This window comes from Octopus bimaculoides, chromosome 13 (assembly GCF_046866305.1).
Source record: "Octopus bimaculoides isolate indiv1 chromosome 13, ASM4686630v1, whole genome shotgun sequence".
NCBI classification, from domain to species: Eukaryota; Metazoa; Mollusca; class Cephalopoda; order Octopoda; family Octopodidae; genus Octopus; species Octopus bimaculoides.
Window position 1 is genome coordinate 30,257,266 of NC_142940.1, and position 27,933 is coordinate 30,285,198.

At 37.7% G+C, this 27,933-nt stretch overlaps 1 protein-coding gene across 1 annotated transcript; it reads left to right on the top strand.

Moving 5' to 3' along the window:
* The first annotated feature begins 154 nt into the window (after window positions 1-154).
* On the top strand, window positions 155-27,882 carry LOC128249284 (cytoplasmic tyrosine-protein kinase BMX-like). Its single transcript, XM_052972385.2, has 3 exons — window positions 155-249; window positions 2,850-3,114; window positions 27,736-27,882. The coding sequence occupies exons 2-3, from the start codon at window positions 2,968-2,970 to the stop codon at window positions 27,865-27,867; spliced, it is 279 nt and encodes a 92-aa protein (XP_052828345.1). The 5' UTR covers window positions 155-249; window positions 2,850-2,967; the 3' UTR covers window positions 27,868-27,882.
* Window positions 27,883-27,933: the final 51 nt, after the last annotated feature.

Sequence of the window (27,933 nt, forward strand, 5' to 3'; positions counted from 1 at the left end):
CATAGCAAAAACAATACTGTTTCTTATTTATAAAAGAGTGTGTGCATGCGTGTGTGTGTGTGTATGTGTGTGTGCGTGTATGTATGTGTGTGTGCAAGTTATTTATTTAGTATAGACAGGGCTGTATTTTTAAAACTTTTTTACCTTTTACTTGTTTCAGTCATTAGACTGCAGCCATACTGGGGTACACCTTGAAGAATTTTTAGTCAAATGAATCGACCTCAGAATTTACTTCATTTTTTAAGCCTGGTACTTATTCTATTGATCTCTTTTGCTAAACCACTAAGTTACACGGATGTAAATAGAAACACCAGTTGTCAAGCAATGGTGGGGGACAAACACATACACACACACATACAACGGGCTTTTTTCAGTTTCCATCTACCAAATCCACTCACAAGGCTTTGGTCAGCCCGAGAACACTTGCCCAAGTTGCCACGCAGTGGGACTGAACCCAGAACCATGTGGTGGGGAAGCACACTTCTTGTCACATGGTTAAGAAATTCTTTCAACTGTGTGGCTTCAGGTTTCACTTCAGTTTCACTGCATAACATCTTGGACCAAAGCTTTGTGAGTGAGCTTAAATTTGGTAGAGAAACCCATTATGTGTGTATGTATTTGCTTGTATTTGCACTTTGAAAGTTATGAGTGATGTTACTTCTGTCAACAAATCATCAACTTCTTCTACACTTTCGAAGATGTATGAAATAAGAGATCCCTTACTTGAAAAAGAAGTAAAAGCTAGTGAAACAAATGGACAATGAAATGAGTGAATGAACAAACTCTCAGTTTTCTTTTGTTGTAATGTTGTTATCTTAAGTCATTGCCAGTGTCACTGGACTGGCTCCTGTGCAGGTGGCACGTAAAAAGCACCATGTGGGTGTGGCCGTTGCCAGCACTGCCTGACTAGCCCTCGTCCCGGTGGAACGTAAAAGCACCCACTACACTCTCAGAGTGGTTGGCGTTAGGAAGGGCATCCGGCTGTAGAAACTCTGCCAAATCAGATTGGAGCTTGATGCAGCCATCTGGTTCACCAGTCCTCGGTCAAATCATCCAACCCATGCCAGCATAGAAAGCAAACGTTAAACGAACGATGATGATATATATATATATATATATATATATATGCGTGTGTGTGTGTGTGTCCATCCATCTTCTCCACCCACTATTCTTGGGAAGGTCATAGTGTTAGAGTCCTCAGGTACTTCCATTGGATTCTTTCAGCTGCAACTGTCATTACATTTCCCAGCTGCATTTTCAAGCATATAGATATTATCCAACCATCTCATTTGTGATCTACCTCTAGGTCTCCTGCTGGTTGGCTTGGCATGAAGAATCATGTGTCATTCTAATCACTTGTCCATAGTATCAAAGTTGTGATCTGTCAATGTGGAGAAGTAGCAGTTTCAACTTGAAGAGATTCCCTGATCTCCAAGTTTTGAACCTTGTTGGATAACATCACTCCATTTTGGCCATTTGTATGCACAATCATACTTTTTCAGTCATTACCCAACATTCTAGGCACAAAATCCAAATTGAAAATAGCAAATTTGTCGTTTTTACTAACCTCTCCTTTTTTGAGAGGATCAACTGCTGGAGCTGACACATTATTGTGCTAGTGTCTGCAATATCTATATCTGTCTGTCTGACTGCATGCATGCATGTATGAATGTATGCAATGCTGGGTTTCTCCACACTTCCTATCAAATTGCACTGAAAGGCATTGGTTAGCCCAGGAATGTAGTGAAAGACACTTGCTCAAAACACCATGGAGTGAGATTAAACACTGAAAGGCAGAATTGATAGAATTCTGAACAAAATACCTTGTGGTATTTGTTTTACATTATGTGCTTAAATTCCATTTAGCTCCACTTTGCCTTTTATACTGCCAAAGTCAATAAAATAAGGAAGTATTGTGGTTGGTGTAAGCAATTAGACCAGGGGTATCCCTACCTGTTAGGAGAATGGGACTCAATTTGTAACATTATTTTCTATAAATATGGCAAAATCTCATTTTCATTTTTGTTCTATTTCTGATTAACAAGAGGTAAAAGATATGTGGGTGTTGCAATAGCAGTGACTGGCAACATAGCACCCAAATGTGTGAATATAATGGATGAGAAAGGGGATGATGGTGACCTAATGTAGTCTCTTATATACTAGTGTGCTGAAGGGCAGATGAACAGAGTAATGAAAATGGTACGGTCAGCACTGGTGGTTGGGAGATGGAGGGTTGTGAATGATGAGAAGGTGGGGAGATGGGTGAGAAAGGCATTGAGCAATAGATACAAGGGAGGAGAAGTCAAAAGTGTAAAATGAGGGGGACAGAAAATGTAGCCCTGGCAAGGTACAAATATTTGAATCTCTGAACATTATCCTTGAGTATACATTGGCATGGGTGACAGGTCTTCTAGAGTACTGCATATCATCAATAAATACTGTCTTTTGTCATCTCTTCCATGAGATGCAGCATCTTCATTATATGTGTGTATATATATATGTTATAAGACATACAATATGTGTGTTGTGGGGGTATGTATGTCATATACAAGAGAGTGCTGAAAAGTTCCTGGTTTGGGATTTTTAAAAATACAGGAGGATCAGTTAATTATGATTTTATTTAACATATTCCTCTTTCAGATTCACACACTTAATGCAATGGTCCTTCAGTTTTTCTAAGCCCTGTAAAAGAACTTGGAAGGTTAGGCCTCCAATCAGGCTTTTCACAAAATCCTTAAAGCCAGGAACTTTTCAGCATCCCCTTGTATGTGACAGACAGAGATGATCTATATATTTTATATCTAGATATAGATTTTTGTATGTATATATTTGTATGTTTTTAATTACAGAGCTGTGAAGAGGCTTCAGTACCAGTTTTAAATGGAGTCTTCCTTGGAGTAAAACAGAAAATTAAAACAATTTTAAGGAGATAATCCAAGCTTGTCTGATGTTGTCCTTGGTCCCAACATGTCACAGCAGAACAATTGTGAGTTACTCAGTGATTTCATGAAGAAACGCTCTCAAAACAAAAAGACCATTACCAGACAATGCTACAAGAACCGGTGGTTTGTGATTGACAGCAATTTTCTGTCTTATTATGATGGTACTCCAATGGTCAGTTGACTTTTTCTTTCTCTCTTCTCTCTCTTTCTCTCTTCTCTCTCTTTCTCTCTCACTCTTTTCCCCTTCTTTCTTCTTTCGCTTTCCTTCTCTTCTTTCCTTCCTTTTTCTCTCCCCTTTCATCTCATTTATTTTCATTCCATCTCTTATTTTGTTGTTTTGCATCCATTTTCCTTCATTCTTTTGGTGGAATGATAACTACTGCTACTGTTTTTGTGGTGTGATCCCAGGTCAGCCTTGGTTGAATAAACCTATGGTTTAATGACAATCAATCAAAAGGAAGACCACATAAAAGCCATAGATGTATTGTTTCAGCCTGCCATGCACTCCACCATGCAGTGGTACACTTTTTTCATACCAATCTGCTTGAAACTGCATTTGTTTCAATGTTACAAATGTTTAAAATGTTCTTATTTAAATTTAGTAAAACTTATCAAATGTTTCATTTATTGGTGTACACCGAACATAAATTTATGAGGGAAAAACTTCCCTCATAAATTTCTGTTATTTGAAACGTTAATTTGATGTACACCAATAAATGAAACATTTGCCAAGTTTTATTAAATTCCAGGTGGTTTTCAGAATGAATTAAATCATATTGTTCGAAGATGGTAAGTAAAGTGTTAATTGTATGGGGTACATTGCAGTTTTGGCATTGTACTCTCTCCATTATCCATTTTGTTCTTGTACACCTGCTACTGTTATTGTATAGCCATACAGTAGTTCATCACATAAGGTTGCAAAGTGACAGTCTGCACATCTTTATACTTTCTCTACTATCCTCTTTGTCTTCAGGCTGTAATGTTTTATGCATTAGAGTACATAAAAAGCAAGGACCACCCCTTAAAAATTGAGGGTTGTGTACCTGGAATGGTGGATATATCATTTTACTGTACCTGAAATGTTGGGTACAGTATTTCACTGTTCTTACTACTTAACAACTCAACTATGAAATAGGGCTGAAAAATGTTTCTGCTTTTTTTTTTTTTTGTTTTCAGTGACACAAAGAGGGATCAGCAGATTTTTATGTTTTGTTCAGGAGTTCAATGTTAATGGCTAAGATTTGAACTTGTGGCCATGTGGTCAGTAATCCGGCATCCTAACCTACTTACAATTTTCTTCACATACAAATAAAATGCCTTTCATCCTTGTTAGGTTGATAAAATAAGGTGCCAGTCAAGAACTGAAATTGATTTCATCAACCGTACACCTCCTTTGGTCTCCGAGTGGTTTCACTTGAGACCATTATATTGGAAGCAGTTACATCATAAAAGATCCATTCTAGTCATCAAAAAAACATCATCACCATCATTGTCATCATCATTTTATGTCTGCTTTCCATGCTGGCATGGATTGAATGGGTTGTCACATTTTGATTTCTGTTTTATTCAGTTACTGCCTTTCTAGAAGGGTGAGGGAAACCATATGTTGCTATCATGTTATCTTTTTACATTTGGTTTCTATAGCTAGATGCTCTTCTTAACTCTAGCTACTTCACAGAGTGTACTGATTGCATTTTATCATGGCACCAGCATGTCATATCCATGACAGGTCAAGACAAACGTGTCCTATCAACCCTGTATTGAGTGCATGCTATTGCAATAGCAGCACTTGTGAGGTTGCCTTGTGCCATACAATTTCCCTACATCTATTTTCTAGATACTTAGCACAAAGGCTTGACAAGGAGATACCTCTATAATTAAAGTACTCTCTCTTGCCTCCTTTTTAAATAAAAGTTGGGGTTACCACCCATAGTCACCATTGCTTTGGTGTCTTTTCAGAGGTCCAAGCCACCTGACATACACAAGTCAGCCAGAGAATAACTCAGTTTTATCAGGAAGGGCTCTGAATTTGGTTGCAATAGTATCCACATAGTTATTTCTGATTCCATTATTTGCCAGGGATTCCCTTTTATCTTGTAAGTTGCACTGGACTTACCAGTTAGTGAGTTCTCTCTGCTGTAGACAGTTCAGACAGCTAGGTGGAAATTAGTTGATTGCTCAGCCTCTCTCTTTACATGAACATCTAACACAGAATGAAAGAGGTCTAAGATGACAGCAAAAGCTATGGTCTCACTGTTTGATGCATATACTTGCAACAGCCATATCAGTCCTTCCTTCAGCCTAGTGGTATCTACTCCATAATTCAATCTTGCAGCTGGGGCCTGTACAGACATAGTTAGCATCACACCCAAACAGTGGAGTTTCCACACTCTATCCAAAACTTTTGTGTCAGAACCACAGATCTTTGTAGAAGATACACTAACTATATCTAGCTGGTAGTGTTTTACCTCCTCCACCAAAAACTGCAATATAAAAAAAGAGTTAAAGAAAATAACCATACCGCATCATCCATCACGTGGGTTAATAAGGGACATGTTTGATCCAAAGGTTGAGGGGTCAGTTTGAAAATATATTGCAATCACCACCCAATGCCAGTATAAGTGGCAGTAAGACTACAACTTGTTCTCAGAGGTTTTGGGTGGAAGCTCAAAGGATGGATGCCCCAGAACCCCAAAGCTGGTTCAGGAGGAAACTACCATTAGTGACTGGGAAATGGAATGCCACAAACCCTTTCAAGTAAAGAGAAGGAACCATGATATTAGTAAAACATAAGTGCAGTGTAAATAATTTTGAACTTGAAGAGAGTCAGGTGTAAAGTGAAAGAGAGTAACCTCTTGATCTACCCTGGAAAAGTGCAAAACTCTACAGGTAGTTTTTGTTAGCTCAGTTAATCCCTATATTACCAATGTAAAAACCTTACAGTATGTGTATTTAGTATAGAAAACATTCCTCTTGGGTACTTTCCTTCAGCCGTATTATCTATATATCTATCTATCATTTGTGATTTATCCATCTGTCTGTGGTGTGTGTGTGTGTGTGTGTGCGTGCGTGCTGATATGACTGTGGTAAGAAGCTTGCTTCCCAACCACATAGTTTCAGGTTCAGTCTCACTGCATGGCACTTTGGCAAGTGTCTTCTATTCTAGCCCCAGGCTGACCAAAGCTTTGTGAGTGACTTATATATATATATATATATATATATATATATATATATATATATATATATATATATATATATATAATAATATTGGGGACAAAATCCAAAATTACAGGTAAAAACTCAATTAAAATCAATTTATAAAAAATAAAAATTAAATTGAAACTTGGTTATTTTCCATAAAACTATATATTTTATATATGTATATATATATATATATATATATATATATATATATATATATATATATATATATATATATATATATAATGTGTATGTGTGTATCTGTGTGTATGTGTCATTGTGTTTGTCCCTCACCACCACTTGACAGCTGGTGTTGGTTTGTATATGTCACCATAACTTAGCAATTCGACAAAAGAAATCAATAAAATAAGCACCAGGCTTTAAAAAAAGGGCTGAGGTCAATTTATTGGATTAAAAACCCTTCAAGACAATGTCCCAGCATGGACGCAGTCCAATAACTGAGACAAGTAAAAAAGAAAAAAAGCTGTGTGGTAATAAGCTTGCTTCCCAACCATGTGGTTCTGGGTTCAGTCCCACTGCATGGCACTTTGGGCAAGTGTCTTCAACTATAGCCTTGGGCCAACCAAAGCCTTGTGAGTAGATTTGGTAGATGGAAACTGAAAGAAGCCTGTTGAATATATGTTTGTGTGTCTGTGTTTGTCTCCCCAACCATCACTTGACAACTGATGTTGGTGTTAACATCCCTGTAACTTTGTGGTTCAGCAAAAGAACCAATAGAATAAGTACTGGGCTTACAAAAAATAAGCCTAGGGTCAATTTGTTCAACTAAAGGCAGTGCTCCAGCATGGCCACAGTCAAATAAACACTGAAGATGTATAGAAAACAGATTCCATCACATGCCAGGGGAAAAAACTAGAAGTAGTTAATAGTTTCCGTTACCTAAGTGACCAAGTCAGTAGTGGGGATGGGGGCTCTGAAAGTGTGGCTACTAGAATAAGAATAGCCTGGGCAAACTTCAGAGAGCCCCTATCTCCGCTGGTAACAAAGGGCCTCTCGCTCAGACTGAAAGGTAGACTGTATAATGCCTGTGTGGGATCAGCCATGCTACACAGCAGTGAAACATGGGCTGTGACTGCTGAGGACATGTGTAAGCTTGAAAGAAATGAAGCTAGTATGCTCTGCTGGATGTGTAATGTCAGTGTGCATACATGACAGAGTTTAAGTGCCCTGAGAGAAAAGTTGAACATAAGAAGCATCAGACCTGGTGTGCATATGGATGAGGACAGCTGTATGAAGACGTGTCACACCCTAACAGTGGAGGGAAGCTGTGGAAGAGGTAGATTCAGGAAGACAGGGGATGAGGTGGTGAAGCACAACCTTTGGACATTGAGCCTCATAGAGGCAATGACAAGTGACTGAGACCTTTGAAGATATGCTGTGCTTGAGAAGACCTGGCAACCTAAGTGAGATCTTAGCCATGGCCGATGCCAGTGTTGCATAACTGGCCCATTTAAAGGTACCCCTTCAATCATCTGGCAATATGCTGTACTTGAGAAAACCTGTTGAACCAAGTGAAATTGTAGTCATGGTCGATGCCAGTGCTGCTTGACTGGCACCCGTGCTGGGTGGCATGTAAAAATCACCATTCAAGCATGGTTGATACCAGTGCGACCTAACCGGCTCCTGTACCAGTGGCATGTAAAAAGAACCCACTACACTCTTGGAGTGATTGGCATTAGGACAGGCATCCAGCTGTTGAAACCTTGCCAGATCAGATTGGGGCCTGATGTAGCCTCCCAGCTTGCCAGTCCTCAGTCAAACCATCCAACCCGTGCCAGCATGAAAAGCAGATATTAAATGATGATGATGATATTGTTATGGAGATAATAATAATAATGATGGAACACCCCTCACATGTGACGAGTAGTATGTGCTAGTTGTTACAAATACTATGACGTAGGAAGTTGAGAAGTCGGTCATAGATAGTCATGTCTTACTTGTCTAACTAACTATACTACTATATCAGAGTGGATGTTGCAACAGTCTGACATTAGATTACAACAGTGGCAATGAGGAATTAACAAACTCACGAGGATTAAACAAACTCACAAAATGTTTTTGTGTGAATTTTACAGTATACAAAATTGTAAAATTATGGAAGGATTGTTGGTCAGTTTGCTCAAATTGCAAAAACAGCAACAACAACAATTATTGTTACAGCTACAAATGCTGCAACTAATGAATAGTAAGTTGTCCAAAAATGCTGAAAAGATGTTCTTGCCAGATTATGTTGCAAACTCAAAAACAGAATTTAAGTATGAACCAGATGAAGGAGTTACCTTCGAGGCGTACTATAGAAGATGTGAACAGATCTTCAATAAAGAGTGCAAAGATTGGGACAATGATATGAAAACGCATCTAATCCTAAGAAAACTGGCTGCAGGAGAACATGAGCATTACAGCAATTATGTACTCCTGAAAAAAACCTTCTGACATAAACTTTAGAAATACAATAGACATATTGTGTAAAATTTTTAACAGGAAAAGCTTGTTGTTCAATACACGCTGGAAATTTTTAAACCTAGAAAAGAACAGCAAAGAGGACAACATCACATATGCTAGTAGAGTTAACAGAGAATGTGAATAGTTCAAACAGGCAAGTTGACGCCAACCAGACATGTTCAAGTGCCTTGGACTAACTGCTGAAAGAAATGTAGAACTCAGAACAAGAATTCTCGCTAAGCTGGCACAAAACCAAGCTGTAACCTTACAACAAGTGCCTGAAGAGTGTGAAAAAATAGTAAATCTAAGGCAACGATGCAAAGAAAATTGAACATAAAGATTGCTCCCAAGTAAACAAGTGCGAAACAGGCAGAATAGAAATCAAGTGTGTACTAAAATACAATACAAACAGGATAAAAGTCAGGAAATAAACCCCTGTTTTCTATGTGGAGGTCTACACCTGAGAAAAACTGTCCATTTTCGAAAGTGGAATGTTTCCATTGTGAAAAAAATTGGACCAGTGAAAGCGCACTGTAAAACCAAGATGACAAAACACTGGAACAAAGAAAAAAGAGTAAACAAGATGTTGTCAAAAGAAAATGGTAATGTGACAAAAAGGAAATTCGCAAATGTGAAAATTGAAAATATAAGAGTGAAAATGCAGTTAGACACTGGAAGTGATATAGTAGACCCTGCTTTATAAATCCATCTTGGGACCACCTATTTTGGATTTATTAAATAAGGGATTTATTAGCAGAGGGAACAAAATTCACCGATTGATTAAGCATGTATATTTATTAAAATACATACATATGTGAATACACAAATAAAAGCATTAGAAACAATGTTATTGAATGAAAAATTTGTCGAGTGTTGTTTGCCTTGTTGGATGCTTTGTTCGCAACTCTGCATTGATTTTTTTCCTTAAGAGTTCTAAAAAGATTCATGTCACTGAAATCAAAACTTTCAAGGCCACTTTCTAATCGAGTTAGATAGTGTCTCGTTTCAGCTGGTGTTGGAGGCTCTGGAACTCTTTCATCAACATCAATGTCGGAATTGTCATCTTCATCTCTGTTTTCTTTCTCAGATTGCCAAATGAATGATCTTGTCTAGATTTTCTTCTTCAGTGATGATCTCCAGAGCAACAACAGCCCCATCATCTATGGACAACCAGTTCTCGAATTGCTGCTTTGGTCAGTCCAGTAGGCAGTGAAGGCAGGATCAAATCTTTGTTAACATCTTTGGCTTCATTTGATTCTTCCGCTGAAACAAAACTAGCTTTGATCCAACAATGTTTGGTTGTCTGGCTAGAAACCTTCTTCCAAGCTATGCTTAACATGTACATGGCATCCAAAATGGTGACCTGCTTTGCAACTTCTTGGGCAAAAATGTCACATTCAGTGTTTTCCATAACATCAATGATCTTCTTGTGTATTTCATGTTTGAAGTAGGCTTTGAAGGTCTTGATTATCCCCATGTCACAGGGCTGCAGCACTGATATTGTGCTGGGAGGAAAAAATTTTTAAGTGATGTTTTTGAGATCATTGATGACTACAAGAGAAGAGCAATTGTCAGATTCCCGCAAACGATGAACCCAAGATCTGAGCCATCTTCCTTGGATTTTTTTCTGTCATCCTCGCGTTGGTTGAAAAGTCATACTGAATCAGAAGCATTTTGACATTTTTGAAGCATCTTGGCAACCAGCCTTTCTGATTAACCCTTTTGTTACTATATTTCTGACCAAAATACACCCCTCATGACTTTCAATTAAATTCTAAAATAATCATGAATTTAGACTAATGTTATATATATGTGTGTGTGTGTTCTTGATATTCTTTCAAAGCAAGTCGTTTTACATCTATTACACTATTTTTCTTTTGTTTCTTGGCTCCGGTGAGGTGTCTCGGAACATTCACGATGTGAATGTTCCGAGCACTTTCCCCACCCACCCCGTTCGCGAGCGCGCATTTTTTTCTTCATATTCGTTCCCAGCGAGTTGTTTTACACCTATCAGACTAATATTTTTTTTATTTTTGTCACCGGGTCAAACTAAAGTTTGACTGCCCTGGTTATGGTATGAATGTGATCAATTCCAGACCACATCGTACCCTAGGCCATGCTGACTAACATTATTGTCTCTTTTCCCTGTATAAAAGCTAAATCCACAGCATTACCCAGTATTTGCCTCACAAATTTTTCAAACTATGATCCCCCATTTTGTGGGCTTTCTTGGCATATACTGTCGGAAGCATACTCTTCCTTTATACCCCACCATGCCCTCATCGATGGATAAGTATCTCTCAGGCTTGTAAAATGTTTTATATGCATTTTGAACGCAGTCGATGAGGGGTCTTATTTTAAATAAGGGATCAAAGTTTGGTTCTCCACGTACTGGGGGTACTGCTAGTGTCTCTCACATGCTATCTTTTTTTCCGGCTTGTTTACATTCTGCGTAACGGTTTGTTTCCGCAGTAATCATTTCAAACAAGCATGCTGGAAAAAATAAGAAAAAGAAGTTTAAAGGTTTCGCTTCCTAGACCCTGTCTCCTCAGAAAAATTGTTAATAAAAATATTTTAAAAATCTTTTCTCCATTCTGGTGTAAAAATCATCCTTGCTGTCGCTGTCGCTGCTTTCAGTTTCGGATACAGAAATATCCGATTCATAATCGTTCACCACGTGCTTTTGTCGCTCATTCATTCTTTTCTTCAATATCTCCATATCTTCTATTGAAAAACCTTCAAATTCGGAATCACTGCTTGATAGCATGAAACTCCTCTCCATCTTCAAAGTTGAAAAAATTAACACCTCAAAAAATGTGGAAAAAAAATCTTCCAAAATTCACTGAGTTCAAATATCACACCAAACAATGTCGGATACAATATCTCAACTGTTTACAAAGTGAAATCAGGTGTTTTAACGAATGTACTAACGAGATTTGGGTTCAAATTTACATTTAAATAACAATGGGTACTCGCGGCTGGTTATGGCTGGGTTAGTAATGAAAGGGTTAAGAGCAAGTCTTCTTTGTCTCCATTCATGTTGCAGGCCATCATCAAGGTCACACGGTCCTTTGCTGTCTTAAAGCCCCTCACAGTTTTCTTGCAACTCTCATTGACATATGTATTTCTTGGTAATGCACGAAAGTAGATCTCAGTTTCATCAGCATTGTAGATGTCCTGTGGTTGATACAGTTTCAACAGAAACTGTATGGTTGTCTCATGAAATTGATGGGTACCATTGACATCAGCTTCAGCTGCATCACCTACAAAATATGAAATGTTTAGTTTGTGTTCTCTAAAGAGAAAAACGTGAACTTGTGAACTACAACTCTTACCTTTTAGAACTGTAAAAGAGATTCCATGTCTTTTTGCCAATGGTAAAACTAACCTTCGGATGCCTTAAAATCGTGTCCAGCAGCTTGAGCAACAGTATTGGCTTTGTGCATTAGGATCAAGCCATTGACGGGAACATTTCCCGAGCGAATAACTTCAAACCAATCGTAGAGAGTACGGTCTATTTGTTGGTCTTGTCCCTCTCATTGGCGCTTTCTCTTTGATGAACAGCTATTGTGTTTTTTGGCACGAAGGTCATCCTCATTCTTTAGCAAATTCTGGAGCAGACCTCTTGAAATTCCTCAACTCTGTACTGCTTGCCACTGAATTGTTTTCCCAAGAGCTTTGTAATGCTCTAACAATTGAATCTTTTCTGCCACGGATTTGTCCTGCCTCTCTCTTTTCATTTTGAACAACTTGTGTGTATGTCTGCCTCTCTACGTGAACGAGGAATGACACATTTCTTTCATCCTTAAATACTGACAGGTAGGCTCCAGCAGCGACAATCAGCCAGCTGTCACGTGGTACACACCATCATCCAATAAATGAGAAGGGCGCGTAATTTTGATAAGAGGTGTCTCGGAGCCTTATTTTTCGCTTGAATGACAATGTTGTGTGGTAGACTCCATCAGTCACTGCCAGGAATTACATATTTATTGATCTATTTTAGGATGATGGAGTGTACCATGTGACAGCTGGCTGACTGTGGCTGCTGGAGCCTACCTGTCAGTATTTAAGAGTAGAAAAAAAAAGCACTTCATTTGTTCGCTGCCCCTTGTTGAAACTTTAGGAAGGAGCAGTAACAATTGGATTTACTAAGTGATGATTTGGATTTATTAAACGAGAGATTTTATGTGTAAAAATTCCATCCCAACCCATTTTGGATACATTAAGCGGGTGGATTTATTATCAGTGGATTCATAAAGTGAATCTACTGTATTACCATTGTAAATGAAGAAACTTGGAAGTATATCGGTAAGCCAAAATTAAGTAAATCTACAAAAGTAGCACACTGTGTTACGGGTAAAAGATTGTATTTTGTAGATGAATTTTTGTGTAATGTGACTTTTCGTGACCAAATGAAAATAACAAAAGTGTATGTGTCAATTCAGTAAATTTGTTTGACACAGAGTGGATGGAACTGTTCAAATTGTGGAATATGCCCATAAGTTTTTTGTGTGGAAATATAGTCGGTTCAGTCGAAGGTTTGAATGTGGCTAAGGGATTGTAATGAAAAATAAAACATTTATTCTCAGATGGGCTGCTGCGTGGAAACGAAGGCAAAAATTGTAGTAAAACAAAGTGCAACACCTGTATTTAAGCCAAAATGTAATGTACTGTTCGCGGCGCTAGAACAGGTAAATAAGGAACTAGGAAGACTTGAAAGCCTAGAAATAATCGAGAAGACAGATCACTCACATTGGGCAGCACCTATGGTCTACTGAAAAAAGAAAAATAATAAGTCACGAGTTTGTACAGACTTTTCAACAGGTTTAAGCAATTGCTTAAGACCACATAACTACTCATTACTGAGTCCAGAGGAAGTGTTCGCATAGATGGAGGGAAATTCATCTCAAAATTAGACTGCTTGGAGGCATACTTATAAATCCAAGTAGAAGAAGAGCGCTCACACTTATTAGCCATTAATACACACCATAGCTTATTTAAATTTAAGTGGCTTCCCTTCGGTGTAAAAGTGGCTCCTTCCATATTTCAATAAGTAATGGATACAATGCTGGTGGACTGTGATTTTGCTATTGCCTATTTAGACGATATCATAATAAAAAGTGAACCACACAAACAACATGTAGAACATGTAAAAAGGGTATTCAAAAAGATAAGAGAATACAACTTTAAGCTAAGTGAAGAAAAATGTGAGTTCTTTCTGAAAAGAATTAAATACTTTGGCCAGATAATAGATAAAAATGGAGGGAAATCAGATCCATCCAGAGCAACTGCGATAAAAGATATGCACACACTGAATATTGTGACTATGCTACTAGCATTTTGGGGATTAGTAAATTACTACCAAATTGATATCCCCAATATACACAATGTAAGGGTCCCGCTAAATGAAAAATGCAAAATAGTGCTGGACTGATAAGCGCCAGAAGGCCTTTAATGAATTAAAAAACATGTTAACGTCGAACTTATCATTAATGCTTTTTGATCTGAAGCTGGATATCATATTGGCTATAGATGCGAGTGATTACGGTGTATGAGCAGTGCTTCTCCACAAATATAACGATCGAAGTAAAAAGGTTGTAGCCCATGCATCATGATCATTATTACCTGCAGAAAGGAACTATAGCTAAACAGAAAAAGTGTTAACAATTGTATTTGGTATCAAAAAATTCCATAGATTTATTCAAAGAAGTTTCTGTCTACAAATGGATCATCATCTACTACTGTCAATATACAGTTCTGAAAAAGGAATACCAACACACACAGCTAATAGACTACAGCAATGGGGTACTACATTATTGAATTATGATTTCAAAATGGAATATTTACAATTCAAGAAACTAGGGCCTGAGGATGGTTTGTCCAGACTGATACTGAAACACAGCTAGCCATTTGAAGATACGGTAATTGCAGCATTAAGATCAGAAGGAGAAATAAAAAAAGTAATGTGGAATATGGTACGTGAATTACTGGTGACCCTAGAAGACATAAAACAAAATGTGGAAAAGGACAAATTCATAACAAAAATGAAAGGAATACTGTGGACAGGAAAAGTAAATAGGAACAGGATCAGTGTGAAATGAAATCAAGACATAAACCTATATTCAATTTGTGATAGTGTACTGATGTATGCAGAGAGAGTAAACACTGCAAAAGAAAATGTTGAGGGAATTCCATGTTGGACATCCTGGTATTTTGAGGATGAAAGCTTTAATACATAGCTACATGTACTGGCTAAAAGGGGATAGAGAAATTGAAATTTTAGTTAAAGGCTGCAGAGGATGTACTGTAGCAGCAAAATTACCGATGATAAAAAGTGAATCTTGACCAAAAGTTGATGTTCTGTGGTTGAGACTATACATTGATTTTGCTGGTCCCTTAAATGATTCATATTACTTAGTGGTAGTAGATAGTTTCTAAAAGGGCCAGAAATTTGCAAGTGTAAAAAGCTAACCTCTTCAACTACGACAAAATTTCTACATGAGCTGTTTGCGAGATTTGGATCCCATACACTATAGTGGGATTATGGAATACAATTTGTGTCTTTTGAGTTTAAAACATTTGTAAAACATTCGTTGTAGAACATGTAATGACTGTGCCATACCATCCCAGATCTAATTAACAAGCAGGACACTGTCAGTATGTTCAAGACAACCCGAAGAAAGTCGAATAAGGAAGTCATAGATGAGGTAGCTCTACAACAATTCCTAAGAGCATACCGAGTGACACCAAATCCAAACACACTAGTAGGTATGTCACTAGTGGAATTGATGTTTGTGAGGAAAATAAAATCAGTCTTCAACAAAGTGCTACCTGGTAAGAGAAGAAAAATTGCAATGGATAATACAGCAAGATACTTCAAAATTGTTGAAAATGCATTTGTTAGGGCATATAAGAATGGAAAACAAAGTTGAGAAGATGATGTGATTACCAAACGCATAGGAAAATGGCTATACTTGGTAAAAGGAAGAAAATGGGTATATAAGAGACACATAAATCAGCTAAAAAAAAAAAGATTCGTTGTGAGAGCATGGAAGAACTAATGAAATGATTATATTTGGTAGTAATTTACTAATCCCCAAAATGCTATTAGCATAGTCACAAGAGCATGGAAGAACTAATGGAATGGTTATATGATACTTTTCAAGTACCAATGCCACTACAAATAATTGAACCAAAACGTACAGGCAAAGGAAAAAAAAAGATGTATGGAGTTCCTGGAAGTGGGTGCCAAACGAAAAAAAAATATTAAATGTGTAACTGTATTAAAAAACTCAAAAAAGGGAGGTTGGGTGAAGTAAAAATTATTGTTAATAAAAAGAAATAAAATTACACTTCCTAGGAAAAAAAAACTTAAAAGGGGAGATGTTACGGGAATAATAATAATAATATTGGAACACCCCTCCCACGTGATGAGTGGTGTGTGTTAGTCATTACAAATACTGTGATGTAAGAAGTCATCATTGAGAAGTTGGCAAAGTCAGTCATAGATAGTCGTATCTTGTCTAACTAACTATACTGCTATGCCAGAGTGAACATTACAACTGTCCAACGTTGGATTACAACATATACATATATATATATAATTAAATTATATGATGAATAGGAGGGGACTGAGAAGTGAGCCTCAGTGCACTCCAACACTCACACTAAATTCCTCACTGAAATCATTGTTGATTCACACTTACTGCAGCTTTGTACATGGATAGTACAGCTCTTGCAACCCATTCTTCAACACCTAGTTTCCTTAGTGACCACCAGATTACTATATGTGGTACCCTGTCAAATGCCTTTTCCAAGTCAGTGAAAACCAAGAATAATGATTTACTCTTAGCTATCTCTCCTGCAGTTGTCTCACTAGGAAGATTGCATTTGTGGTACCTCTTCTAGGTACAAAATCAAACTGCATCTCACCGAGCTCTGTCTTGTATCAAATCACTTGTGCTATGACTCTCTCTGACCCTCATAACCTGATTTGGTAATTTAATTCCTCTGTTACTGCTTATTTGTAAGGTATCTCTCTTGCTTTTCTAACACTCTGCAATGATACTGCTATGCCAGTCATTGTGAATGACTCCTTATATAACTTGATTTACTATCTGGGTGGTAATCTTGTACCCCACCTCACTGTATATTTTGGGAATCTCCACAATTATCCCAGATGGACCTGTAGCTTTCCCTCCCTTCATGTCATTGATTACTTTATCTATTATGTTACTGTCACCTCGAATTGCTGGTCCTTCTGTAAGGCCAGCACAAGGCAGCTCTTCTTTATCTCATGCATTGTGCACTTTCAACAACCTCTCATAAGATTTCCATGTCACATTCTTAGCTTCCATACCAATTATGAGTATGCTTCCAATATTCTGAATATATTTCTCACCACTGATATCTCAGTCCTTGCATGTTATATGCTGGTGATCTAGATCTCATAGTTGAATCAATAAGGTGTCCATGTTGACACACGTACACACACACACACACACACACACACACACACACACAGTCTTCCTCTACTCTTTCCCTTCCCTTCTCATGTAAGTGATCACACCTCTACATGTTCATAGACATAGGATTAATTCTGAGACAGACTCGAAGCAGATCTGGAAGAGAGAGGACATGTCATTGATGAGCTTGCAAATGGTGATTAAAGGACCTTGACAAACAACTGATTGATTGTTTAACCAACAGATTAATCCTTTTGTTACCAGCATAAATTGTGACTAAGGTTTGGTGGAAGATTTTAATTCAAAACTTATGAAAAGAAGACATTTGTACTCAGAGCCAGAGCCAGTTTCAGCTGCTGAAACTGGCTCTGGCTCTGAGTACAAATGTCTTTTCATAAGTTTTAAATTAAAATCTTCCACCAAACCTTAGTCACAATTTATGTTCCTAACACTGACTCTCCTCAGACACAACAATATATGTATATATATATATATAATTAAATAAATATAAAATATATCAAGTACAAGACATCACCACTGAGTGAAAAGTATGTAAACACACGAGAGATAAGTACACGACAAAATACCAAAAAATATACAATAAGAACAGGACATCACCAACAGCTGAAAAATACATGAACACATAATAAGAAACAAGTACAGCACAAAATACCAAAAGAAATCTAACCCCTCCTTAGTTGTTGACTGTTAATTACTCCTTATTTCGAGCTTTCAACGACAAGATAGAAAACCTTCATGAGACAGCAGCATCCAGAAATTTTTAAAATATAAAATTTGTGGAGAGTTAGAGCTTTGAACGAACAAACAAGGACAGAGTGGATGTACGAAGACAAACATTAAGGGCAATTAGGCCTAGACGCATTGTATAATGAGTAAAGCCTGGGAGATATTTTGAAAGGATATAGAATAGATAGAAGAGAAGAAAATAGTAGAAGAGAAAACAATGTCTGGAGGCAAGAAAAATGACATCCAACTGAGTAGACATGGCATCCAGAAAAGACAGAGGTGAGAGAAATGGCCTGTTGGAGCAAACAGGCAGAGGAGAAGGGAGACAGGAGTAAGGATGAGGGAAAGAAACAAAGGGAGTGAGGAGAAGGGAGAAGGAATGAAAGATAGACAGGGGGCAGCAAAGAAGAAGGGGGAGAAACGGAAAATAAAGAGGATTATAGAGAGAAAGAATGATAGGGAAGGGAGAATAGAGTCGGAGAAATTATAAATATGAGTAAAAACTTACTGTGGACAAGGCTGCATGGTATTCCATTATAAATAAATAGATATAAAATGCATCAAGTACAGGACATCACCAACAAGTGAAAAATACGTAAACAGATAAGTACATATTTATATGGGTACCTCACTTAATGTTCTCCCCACATAATCCTTCCCCACATCTCTGATATTCCTCCTCTCCATCTCCTGATACCACTTTTCTTTCTTGCTATTCAGAACCATTTACATTGTCTTCTACACCCACATGTTACTTTGGCCATCCCATCCCCAGACCACCAAATTATCTCTTGTCATCCACTATCCTTGTCTCTCTTTTTAACCCCTCCTGCAGCCTACTCAAGCACATCATCTTTTTTCCTCTTCCTATCAACTGTATCATCATTACTATCCTGCTGCCAGCATCCACATGCACCTTCTATCTCCCCATATCTATCACTTCCTCCATCTCCCCTTCAACCTCTCCCAATCTTTACAGATGTTGCCTACCTCTCTCTTTCCCATTTTTACTATCCCTTCCCCTGCTCCTACCCTCTTGTAAATCTACACACACACCTCCAAGCTTCTCTGTCCCCACTCACCACTACTCACCCTGTCCCTTGAATGCCACCACATCACCATCATTTGTGTCTTCCGAGCTACTCCTGATTCGTTCTCATTCTCTCCCCTGACTCTGAGTAGCCATGTAGCTCCTCTACAAGAACCTTCTCTACTACCAACCTCTTCTCTTATACCTTAACTCCCATCTAACATAAGGATGCACCCCTCCCCCCCACCTCAAGCTTTGTAGACTTACAAGCCACATGGAAACCTCAATACTGCCTGTGGCATGAGAAAAAAAAGCACCTAGTACACACTGCAATGTGATTGATATTAGAGAGGGCATGCATCCACAGAAATCATATGAAAGCAGACACTGGAGCACAATGCATCTGATCTTTGTCAAATCATCCAACCCATTCTGGAAAGGAACAGGGATGTTAAATGATGATGATCATAGTGTGTTGTGTATGAGTATATAATATTTGTATATTTTGTCTGTGATTTATATATTTCTGCCTTTCTCATATTTTGCTCCATTTATAATCTTTGTATGCTGTGATTTTATAATATGTGCCATTTATTTTGTAAAGCTATGTTTATTTTATGTTACCATTCATATGTTATACATGTATGTGTGGTAACAAACACACTCAAAAATGCTTCACATTCTATTTCAGAGCTGAAGCAATCAAACATTTTCTTTTAATCTTTCCTTCTTTACATACATGCATGCATGTGGGGGGGGGGGGGGGGGTGCATAATACTATGATTTAAGTCTGTAGTACATGTGACCCTGGAGAGCTGACTGATATTGGTGGTAATAGTGGCAGCAGTGGTAATGGTAGTCATAGCAATAGTTAATTTCTCATCAAGCTTAATTAAGGTTTCTCAACCAATCAGCTCTGACATGAGAAAGACTAGACTCACTCATTGAGCACTCATTGACATCACATGACATTTTAATATACAACTAGGATCATCCTGTTTTAATTATTTGGTATCACAACTACAACACCTACTCTATCACCATTACCACAACACCACCACTACCACCACAACACTTACCACTAACAACATAACTCACAGCACCACCACTCTCCTTACCATGAACAATTTGTACAGATCTATTACTGCTGTTGCTGTATTGTAGAGGTGATGATAGAGTCAGTGGTGAAGGTTGTGGTAGCAGAATTGGTGGTGATGATTGTGGTAAGGTAATTTAGTTGTGTTAATTTTTGTTTAACCCTAAATCAGCCCTAATCTTACAGAGATATTATCAAAGACGTCTTTATCCAGCTTTGGCATTCAGATCACTCTGTCAAAAGTTAGGCTTATTTATTCACATTGTTTTGAATTAATCATACATTATCTCATAACTTTGAGATACTGTATGGCTTACATTGTTTTGAATTAATTATGCATTATCTTGTACTTTTGAGATTTCAATGCTACAATTGTTTATTTTTAGAATGACATTGTAGTGTAGATGTAAGAGGCCAGATCTGGCCAGATTTAACATAAAACAGGTAGAATATTTGGGCTGGATAAAGCCAGCTTAAATGTTAAATAGCTATTTGGTGGCTATTTTTAGTAACTTGAGTGACCACACAAAAACTCTCTAGTTGGCTCATAGTTGTGACAATGGTGAGAGGTAATAATAGTAGATGTAGCATTAGTGAACTATCAATAGTGCAACTCCACTATTAAGGTCTGGATCTCAGATCAGTGAATTAACAGAATTGGTAGACTGTTGGACCAAGTGACATGAGATGTTTACATGTCTCTTTATATACAGATTTCAAATTTCACCATAGTCAACTTTGATTTTCATCCTTCTTGGGTGGGGTTTAATAAAATAAAGTGTCAGGGAAATACTGATTGTAGGGTTACTATAACTAATTCTAACCCCTAACCCCAAATTTACAGACTGGTTTGCCCAATCAGAAATGAAGTAGAGCTGTTCACCAACATCCTGACTACAATTACTTCCAGTACTGTATGAGGGTGGTGGTGATAGAAGTAGTGGGAAGAGTTATAAGAAGTTACTTCATCAATCTGTGGTGTGGAGAGAAGGGACAATGAATATTTGAAGAGTTCCACTCTAAAAACATGAAGAAACTTTCATCACCTCCTTGAATTTGGAGAGGAGCATCTTTGATCCCTGGGGGAAGCATTTTTGTTCTTCTTTGTATAAAATTTCTCTTGAAGGCTCTAAGGAGTGTACAGAGCCAACACAACTCATCCTGGGTGGACACTGACACAAGTAGTAGTAGTAGTTGATAATGATGATGAAGTTATTACTGTTATCATTATTATGGTAATGGTAGTGGATTAATAGAATTGCCAGTTTATTGAACAAAATACCTTTCAATACGGCCCTTTATATTCTGCGATCAAATCCTGCCATGGTTAACTTTGCCTTTTATTCTCTCAAGGTAATGAAAATAAAGTACTAGTCAAATACTGGAGACTATTTAATCAAATAACACTTCCCCCCCCCTCCCCAAATTCTAGCCCTGAGTTTCTGATGGTTGTTGCTACTGTTTAGCATCCAGGTCAGTTCTCATCAAGCATGTCTGAGATCATAGGTGCTCCAAACATGGTCATTCCGTTCTCCAATACATGTTCTAATTTTTTGTTTTCAATATGGTACAGTGTTATTTGAGAGAGAACTGGCTGCTATGTTTAGAAGTTTGAATGACTTCTTCATTGGTTTGTTGTTTAGACTTGGGTCAACCCTGGTCCGGTAGACCTACGATCAAAGATATTCCACTCATGACCATTTCATCTTTTGCCTTTGTGCAGGAAATTCAGAATCATATTATTCAATACATCCTTTTCTAGTTGGAAGGAAGTTTGACTGTCATATCTAGCATATTGATGACCACTTAGAGGCTCTTACATTCTCATTAGCTATTGCATTAGTAGTTAGTGATGATGATAAGGGGTGGTGGGGAAGATGGTTTCAGTGATTTGTTACTATTACAAATACTAACCACCACCACTGTTAGTATCAGTGACTGATTAGTTTGATAGTGGCACTAATGATTTAATTAAAGATGGAGAGGGTCTATGTTTTGGAGAAAGCTATTTTTAAAAAAGAAAAAAATACTACAGTAATCTAATTGTTGTCAAAATAAACCAGAAGTAATTAGTCTCGAGGAAAACAAACAGATTCTTGAAATTTTGAAGGAATGTCTTCTTTCTTGTCTCAGCAGTATCTTTGTGTTGTTGTTACCATCAATGATATATCTTGTTACCATCAATGATATATCTTGTTACCTTCAGTAGTATATCTTGTTGTTGCTGTTATCTTCATGTTTCTACCATCAATTGTATTTATTTACTACAAACATCATTTACTGATTAACTATAATTTATCTTTAACCTTTTCATTATCATATTTCTGTTGAAATACAATATCCATCTGTTTTAATTAGTCTTGAAAAATAATGAAGAATGTGGTAGGATCTTAATAAAATAACCAATGTTTCATTATTAATTCATTTATTAATTTTTAATTATTGGTATATTATTAGGTGCAGGAGTGGCTGTGTGGTAAGTAGCTTGTTTACCAACCACATGGTTCTGGGTTCAGCCCCACTGCGTGGCACCTTGGGCAAGTGTCTTCTACTATACCCTCGGGCCGACCAAAGCCTTGTGAGTGGATTTGGTAGACGAAAATTGAAAGAAGCCCATCGTATATATGTATATATATATACGTGTGTTTGTGTGTCTGTGTTTGTCCCCACCAACATCACTTGACAACCGTTGCTGGTGTGTTTACGTCCCTGTAACTTAGCAGTTCGGCAGAAGAGACCGATAGAATAAGTACTAGGCTTACAAACAATAAGTCCTGGGGTCGATTTGCTTGACTAAAGGCGGTGCTCCAGCATGGCTGCAGTCAAATGACTGAAACAAGTAAAAGAGTAATATTTTATACTAGCAGTATAACCCGACATTGTCCGGGTGTGACTTATTACGCTATCTACAATAAGTCTTGCTAGGTGAAAATCAACTAAATAAGAAAGCATTACAACGAAAAAAACCCTTATGATGTAAATATGGTCATAATTCAAAAGACGATGAAATTAATAGGGAAAGTCTGAAGACTGTTTTGCGTGACATTATTAAGAGTACGTAAATTTCATCTGTCTAATTGGCTATAGAAATGCTTGTGCAAAACAAATTTTTGCGCTGCCCTTTTAGCAGGAGCTAGGACGGCAATTTCTGATGAAGCAATTGCTGGCAATCTGTTGCTACACAGTTCTGCCAGAATTCTAACAGATTGGACGGTAGATGTTGATGCACCATTTTGCATTATGTTCAAAGTAGGTTCTGGAATGTGGTGAATTGCTGCAGTCTGTTGCTGTCATTTTAAACCGGTTGCTTTCTTTCCCCAGCAAACTCTCTTCTTTGGAGGCATAATCTATGTATATATTAAACAGAACAACAAAAGATATAATAGATGGCAGGGTTGGTAGTTTTCACATTTCTGTATTTTTTCAGATTAACACCCACACGATTACCCAACCCTAACCCTAAAACCCTAAACCTAACCCTAATCCTAACCCTAACACTAACCATAAACTCTAACTCTAACCCTAAAGCCGTAACCGTAACACTAATCCTAACCCTAACTGTAACCGTAACCCTAAACCCTGACCCTAAAACCCTAACCCTAACACCCTAGTGAAAATCGTGGTATATTTACAAAACATTGACGAACATGAGTTATATTTTACTGAATGATTGTGTACTTGCATGTGTATGCGTTTGAGAGAGCGAGAGAGGAAGCGGTAGAGAGAGGGGGAGAAAGGAATAGAGGTAGTTAAAAGTTTTCTTATGACGGCTTCTCTTTACTGCCTATTACTTCATTAGCAATCTACGGATGCACATAAGCACATAATAGAGAAAAATGAAGCAAATATGGATGACTTGCTCCGAAACACCACCGAGTGGGGAACACTTCTCAAAAATAACCTGCAGTTGTTTCCTTCAAAATTCCTACATGCTTGAAATGTATATACATCAAGGTATATTTGTAGAAAATTTCACGAAAAAATATTCATTTTCCTGGAAGTTATATTTTTGTCAATGATTGTGTTTACTTGCACGTGTATGCGTTTGAGAGAGCGAGAGAGGAAGAGGGGGAGAAATGAATAGAGAATGAGAGTAATGTGTATGCTGTTGTCACAGATCACGTATGTATGGTTGTGTGTGTTTTTATCTAACAATGTTATGAAAAATAGGTAAAGAATACTGAGAGGAAAGTTTAATCTATGACTTTGTATGTATCGCTTTCTCTCTCTCTCTCTCTCTCTCTCTCTCTCTCCCTCTTTTACTCTTACTCTCTATATTATATGTTGAGCGCGTGTGTAAGAACGGCGTTCCAAGTAGAAGGGAAGAAATATAAAACTTGCTAGAAACAACAGCCAAATCTCCCTTAAATCACACAAAGTAAACGGAATTTTAAAAATCTAATTACTGCACTGGAAAGTTCACATCGAGAAAATTCCATTGATGTAAAAATTTTTACGCAAAAGTGGAAAATGTGGATTTCTATACACTTTTAAAAAGGCTTCACACACACACAACTTCAGCTTTATATATTAAGATGAGATGAAAACAAAAGATTCTCAAGCTGATTGCAGGAGGTGTCACTATAAACAGGTGTTACTTCAAAATCTGAAGTTTGTAACATAGAACCCAAGACGGTCTGAGATTGGTTGATAATAAAAAGGTCAATGGAATGATATACTTGTTTGACAACACTGTGTAACAAAATTAAAAATTTTTTTTCATCTTTGGTCAGTAAGTGTCATTTCCTATTTGCTTCTATCTAGAAATCAAGGGAAATGACTACTGTTCCCTTCAAACTTTGCCTTTGTGACATGGACATCAATGTTTTGAAACTGATCTATTTTCTATTACATTTCAAACAGTTTCAGTAGAGTTGTTGAAACAGAGATATCATCATAGCAAATATTCTGCTCAATACCACAGATTTGCTTGAATAAATGTAACAAAAGCAAGTTTTGAAGGAAATAGCCATTTTTCATACCTTCTAAGGGTAAGCAAATAGGAAATAACGGACCCGGGTTTCAGGGTTATTTCGGTTATTTCGGACGCTGACGAAGGGAAATAACCCTGAAACCCGATGAGAGGGATAACTTCCCTTGGCAAAACAAACAGGACACAGAAGTGTGTCGATAAGCCAGCTGGAGGAGATGTCCTCCTGGGGCTAAAAGCAACAGTAACATCCACTCCTAGGGGTCAGTCACATTTAAGTGGCAATATACTTCACTTTATCGTGCAGTTACTGTTAATACCTAATTTAGAGAATTAACATTGCTTGTTTTCACTTTTTCGATATCAGTGAAGAATTTCACTGGAAAAAGGTACATAAGGTTGCCAAGAATTTATCTCTCTCATCGCAGATCGGTGGCTATCGGACGCTGACGAAGTGAAATAACCCTGAAACCCGGGTCCGTTCGTGCTACAGATCACGGTGAGAGGGATAACTTCCCTTGGCAAAACAAACAGGACACAGAAGTGTGTCGATAAGCCAGCTGGAGGAGATGTCCTCCTGGGGCTAAAAGCAACAGTAACATCCACCCCTAGGGGTCAGCCACATTTAAGAGGCAATATACTTCACTTTATCGTGCAATTACTGTTAATACCTAATTTAGAGAATTAACATTGCTTGTTTTCACTTTTTCGATATCAGTGAAGAATTTCACTGGAAAAAGGTACATAAGGTTGCCAAGAATTTATCTCTCTCATCGCAGATCGGTGGCTATCGGACGCTGACGAAGTGAAATAACCCTGAAACCTGGGTCCGTTCGTGCTACAGATCACGATGAGAGGGATAACTTCACTTGACAAAACAAACAGGACACAGAAGTGTGTCGATAAGCCAGCTGGAGGAGATGTCCTCCTGGGGCTAAAAGCAACAGTAACATCCACCCCTAGGGGTCAGCCACATTTAAGTGGCAATATACTTCACTTTATCGTGCAGTTACTGTTAATACCTAATTTAGAGAATTAATATATATATATATATATATATATATATATATATATATATATATATATATGAGGGGTGTTCATTAAAGATTTCCCCTGACTCACTTCCAGTTATTGTAGGAAACAGAGCTTATACAGGTATAACTATACATGTCTCTACATGTCATATTGTAAATTTCAGCTTTCCACCAGTATTTGTTTGTCTTTTATGGCTACTGAAGTGAACTAAAGTGTTATAATGGAGGCAGTTGAATGCAGATCAGTGATCAAGTTCTTATACTTGAAAGTCCATACACCAAAAGCGACTTTCAATGAGATGAAAGAAGTTTATGGTGATGATGCACCATCATACGATGTAGTCAGGCACTGGCATTGCCAGTTCAAATGTGGTCGGACATCGGTGGAAATTACTCCTATTCTTGGATGACCACATTCTGCCATTGATAAAGTGGAAACTGTAATTTTGGAGGATCACTGCATAACTATTTGGCAACTAGCCCAAAAAGTGAAGATAAATGTAGGGTCCATTCACGACCATTTGCACATGCAGAAGTTGTCTGAACAATGGATTCCCCAGATGCTCATACCTTTTCAGAAGCAGGAACAAGTCAGTTTCTCCCAGGCTCTTTTGGCAATGTGCCAAGAAAACAAGGGGGACTTTTTTGGGTAGACTTGTCACACAGGATGAAATGTGGGTCCATCACTATGATCCTGAAACTAAAGTCCAGTTGAAGCAATAGAAGTATGATAACTCACCACCTCCAAAGAAGGTTCATGTCCAACCCTCAGGAGGAATGGTGATGCTCACAGTTGGTACCAGCACGGAGTAGTGATGGTTGATTTCCTGGCAAAGGGCACCACAATTAATGGGGAATATTATGCTTTTCTGCTGCAGAAATTGCAGAACACCATCAAAGCAGAGAGGCATAGCATACTGTCCAAAGGTGTCCGACTCCTCCAAGACAACACCCCATTCACAATGTGCATGTTGCCCAAATGAAATCACACTCCTGCAGCTATGAAATCCTTCCTCATCCTCCTAACTCTCCCAACCTCACACCGTCTGACTTCCACCTCTTTCCAACCCTGAAGTCTTTTTTTAAGAGGAAGCACTTTTCAGATGATGATGAACTTATTTCCGAGGTAAATAAGTTCATCAGATGCAACCTACCTACTTTTACAGACAAGATCTTCATACCTGCATAAAGCAATGGGAGAACTGTATCACCACTGGTGGTGGCTATGATGAGAAGGACTAATAATTATGCTAAGTTTTGTTTATTTTTGAGAAGTGGGTCAGGGGAAATCTTTAATAAATACACCTCGTATATTGATTATATATCTCTTTACATTGTGATTTCAACTCATGGGTAATCCCCATTGCCTTTTTACACTTGTGTTGCTGGTAAAATTAGTATCAACCCATAGAATGAATAAATGAATCAATGTAATCTATGATGGTTAAGAAAAGCTGTTCCCCTAATTATTTTGGTGTGGAATTTATTATAGTTTCCTTATATTCCACTACTCTTACCTATATTTTACAGACAAACGTCACTGCCCTTATTTTAATCAGACATCAAGTGCACCAGCAACTGTTTTAGAGAGAAAATTTTTTATATTTGATTTAAAGACACCCTATCTTATGGAATCCCCAAATGTTTTCATAGAAGGCAGTATACCAGCATGACCAAAGTCAAATAACTGAAGCAAATCAAAAAATTGATTAATGAACATGTTCTAGAGCATGTTTATCTAATGTTTCTACAGTAGGTACTGTCTATAAATTAGATCAGTGTAATCGTCATTTATTCATATTCATTTTCCTTTCTTTCTACATACAGAAAAGGGGTACCAAGAAAGGTGTAATAAGTTTGGAAAAAATTCATGTTGTCGAAGAAGTGGAGAATCTTTCTTTGGACCAACTTATAAATGTCCTCCAGGTAAGTAACAAGAGACAATATGATTTCCTTTGAATGTATCCTCAACTGTATATACTGCTGTTGTTGTTTGGCCCTAGGTCAATTCCTATTTTTTTAAGC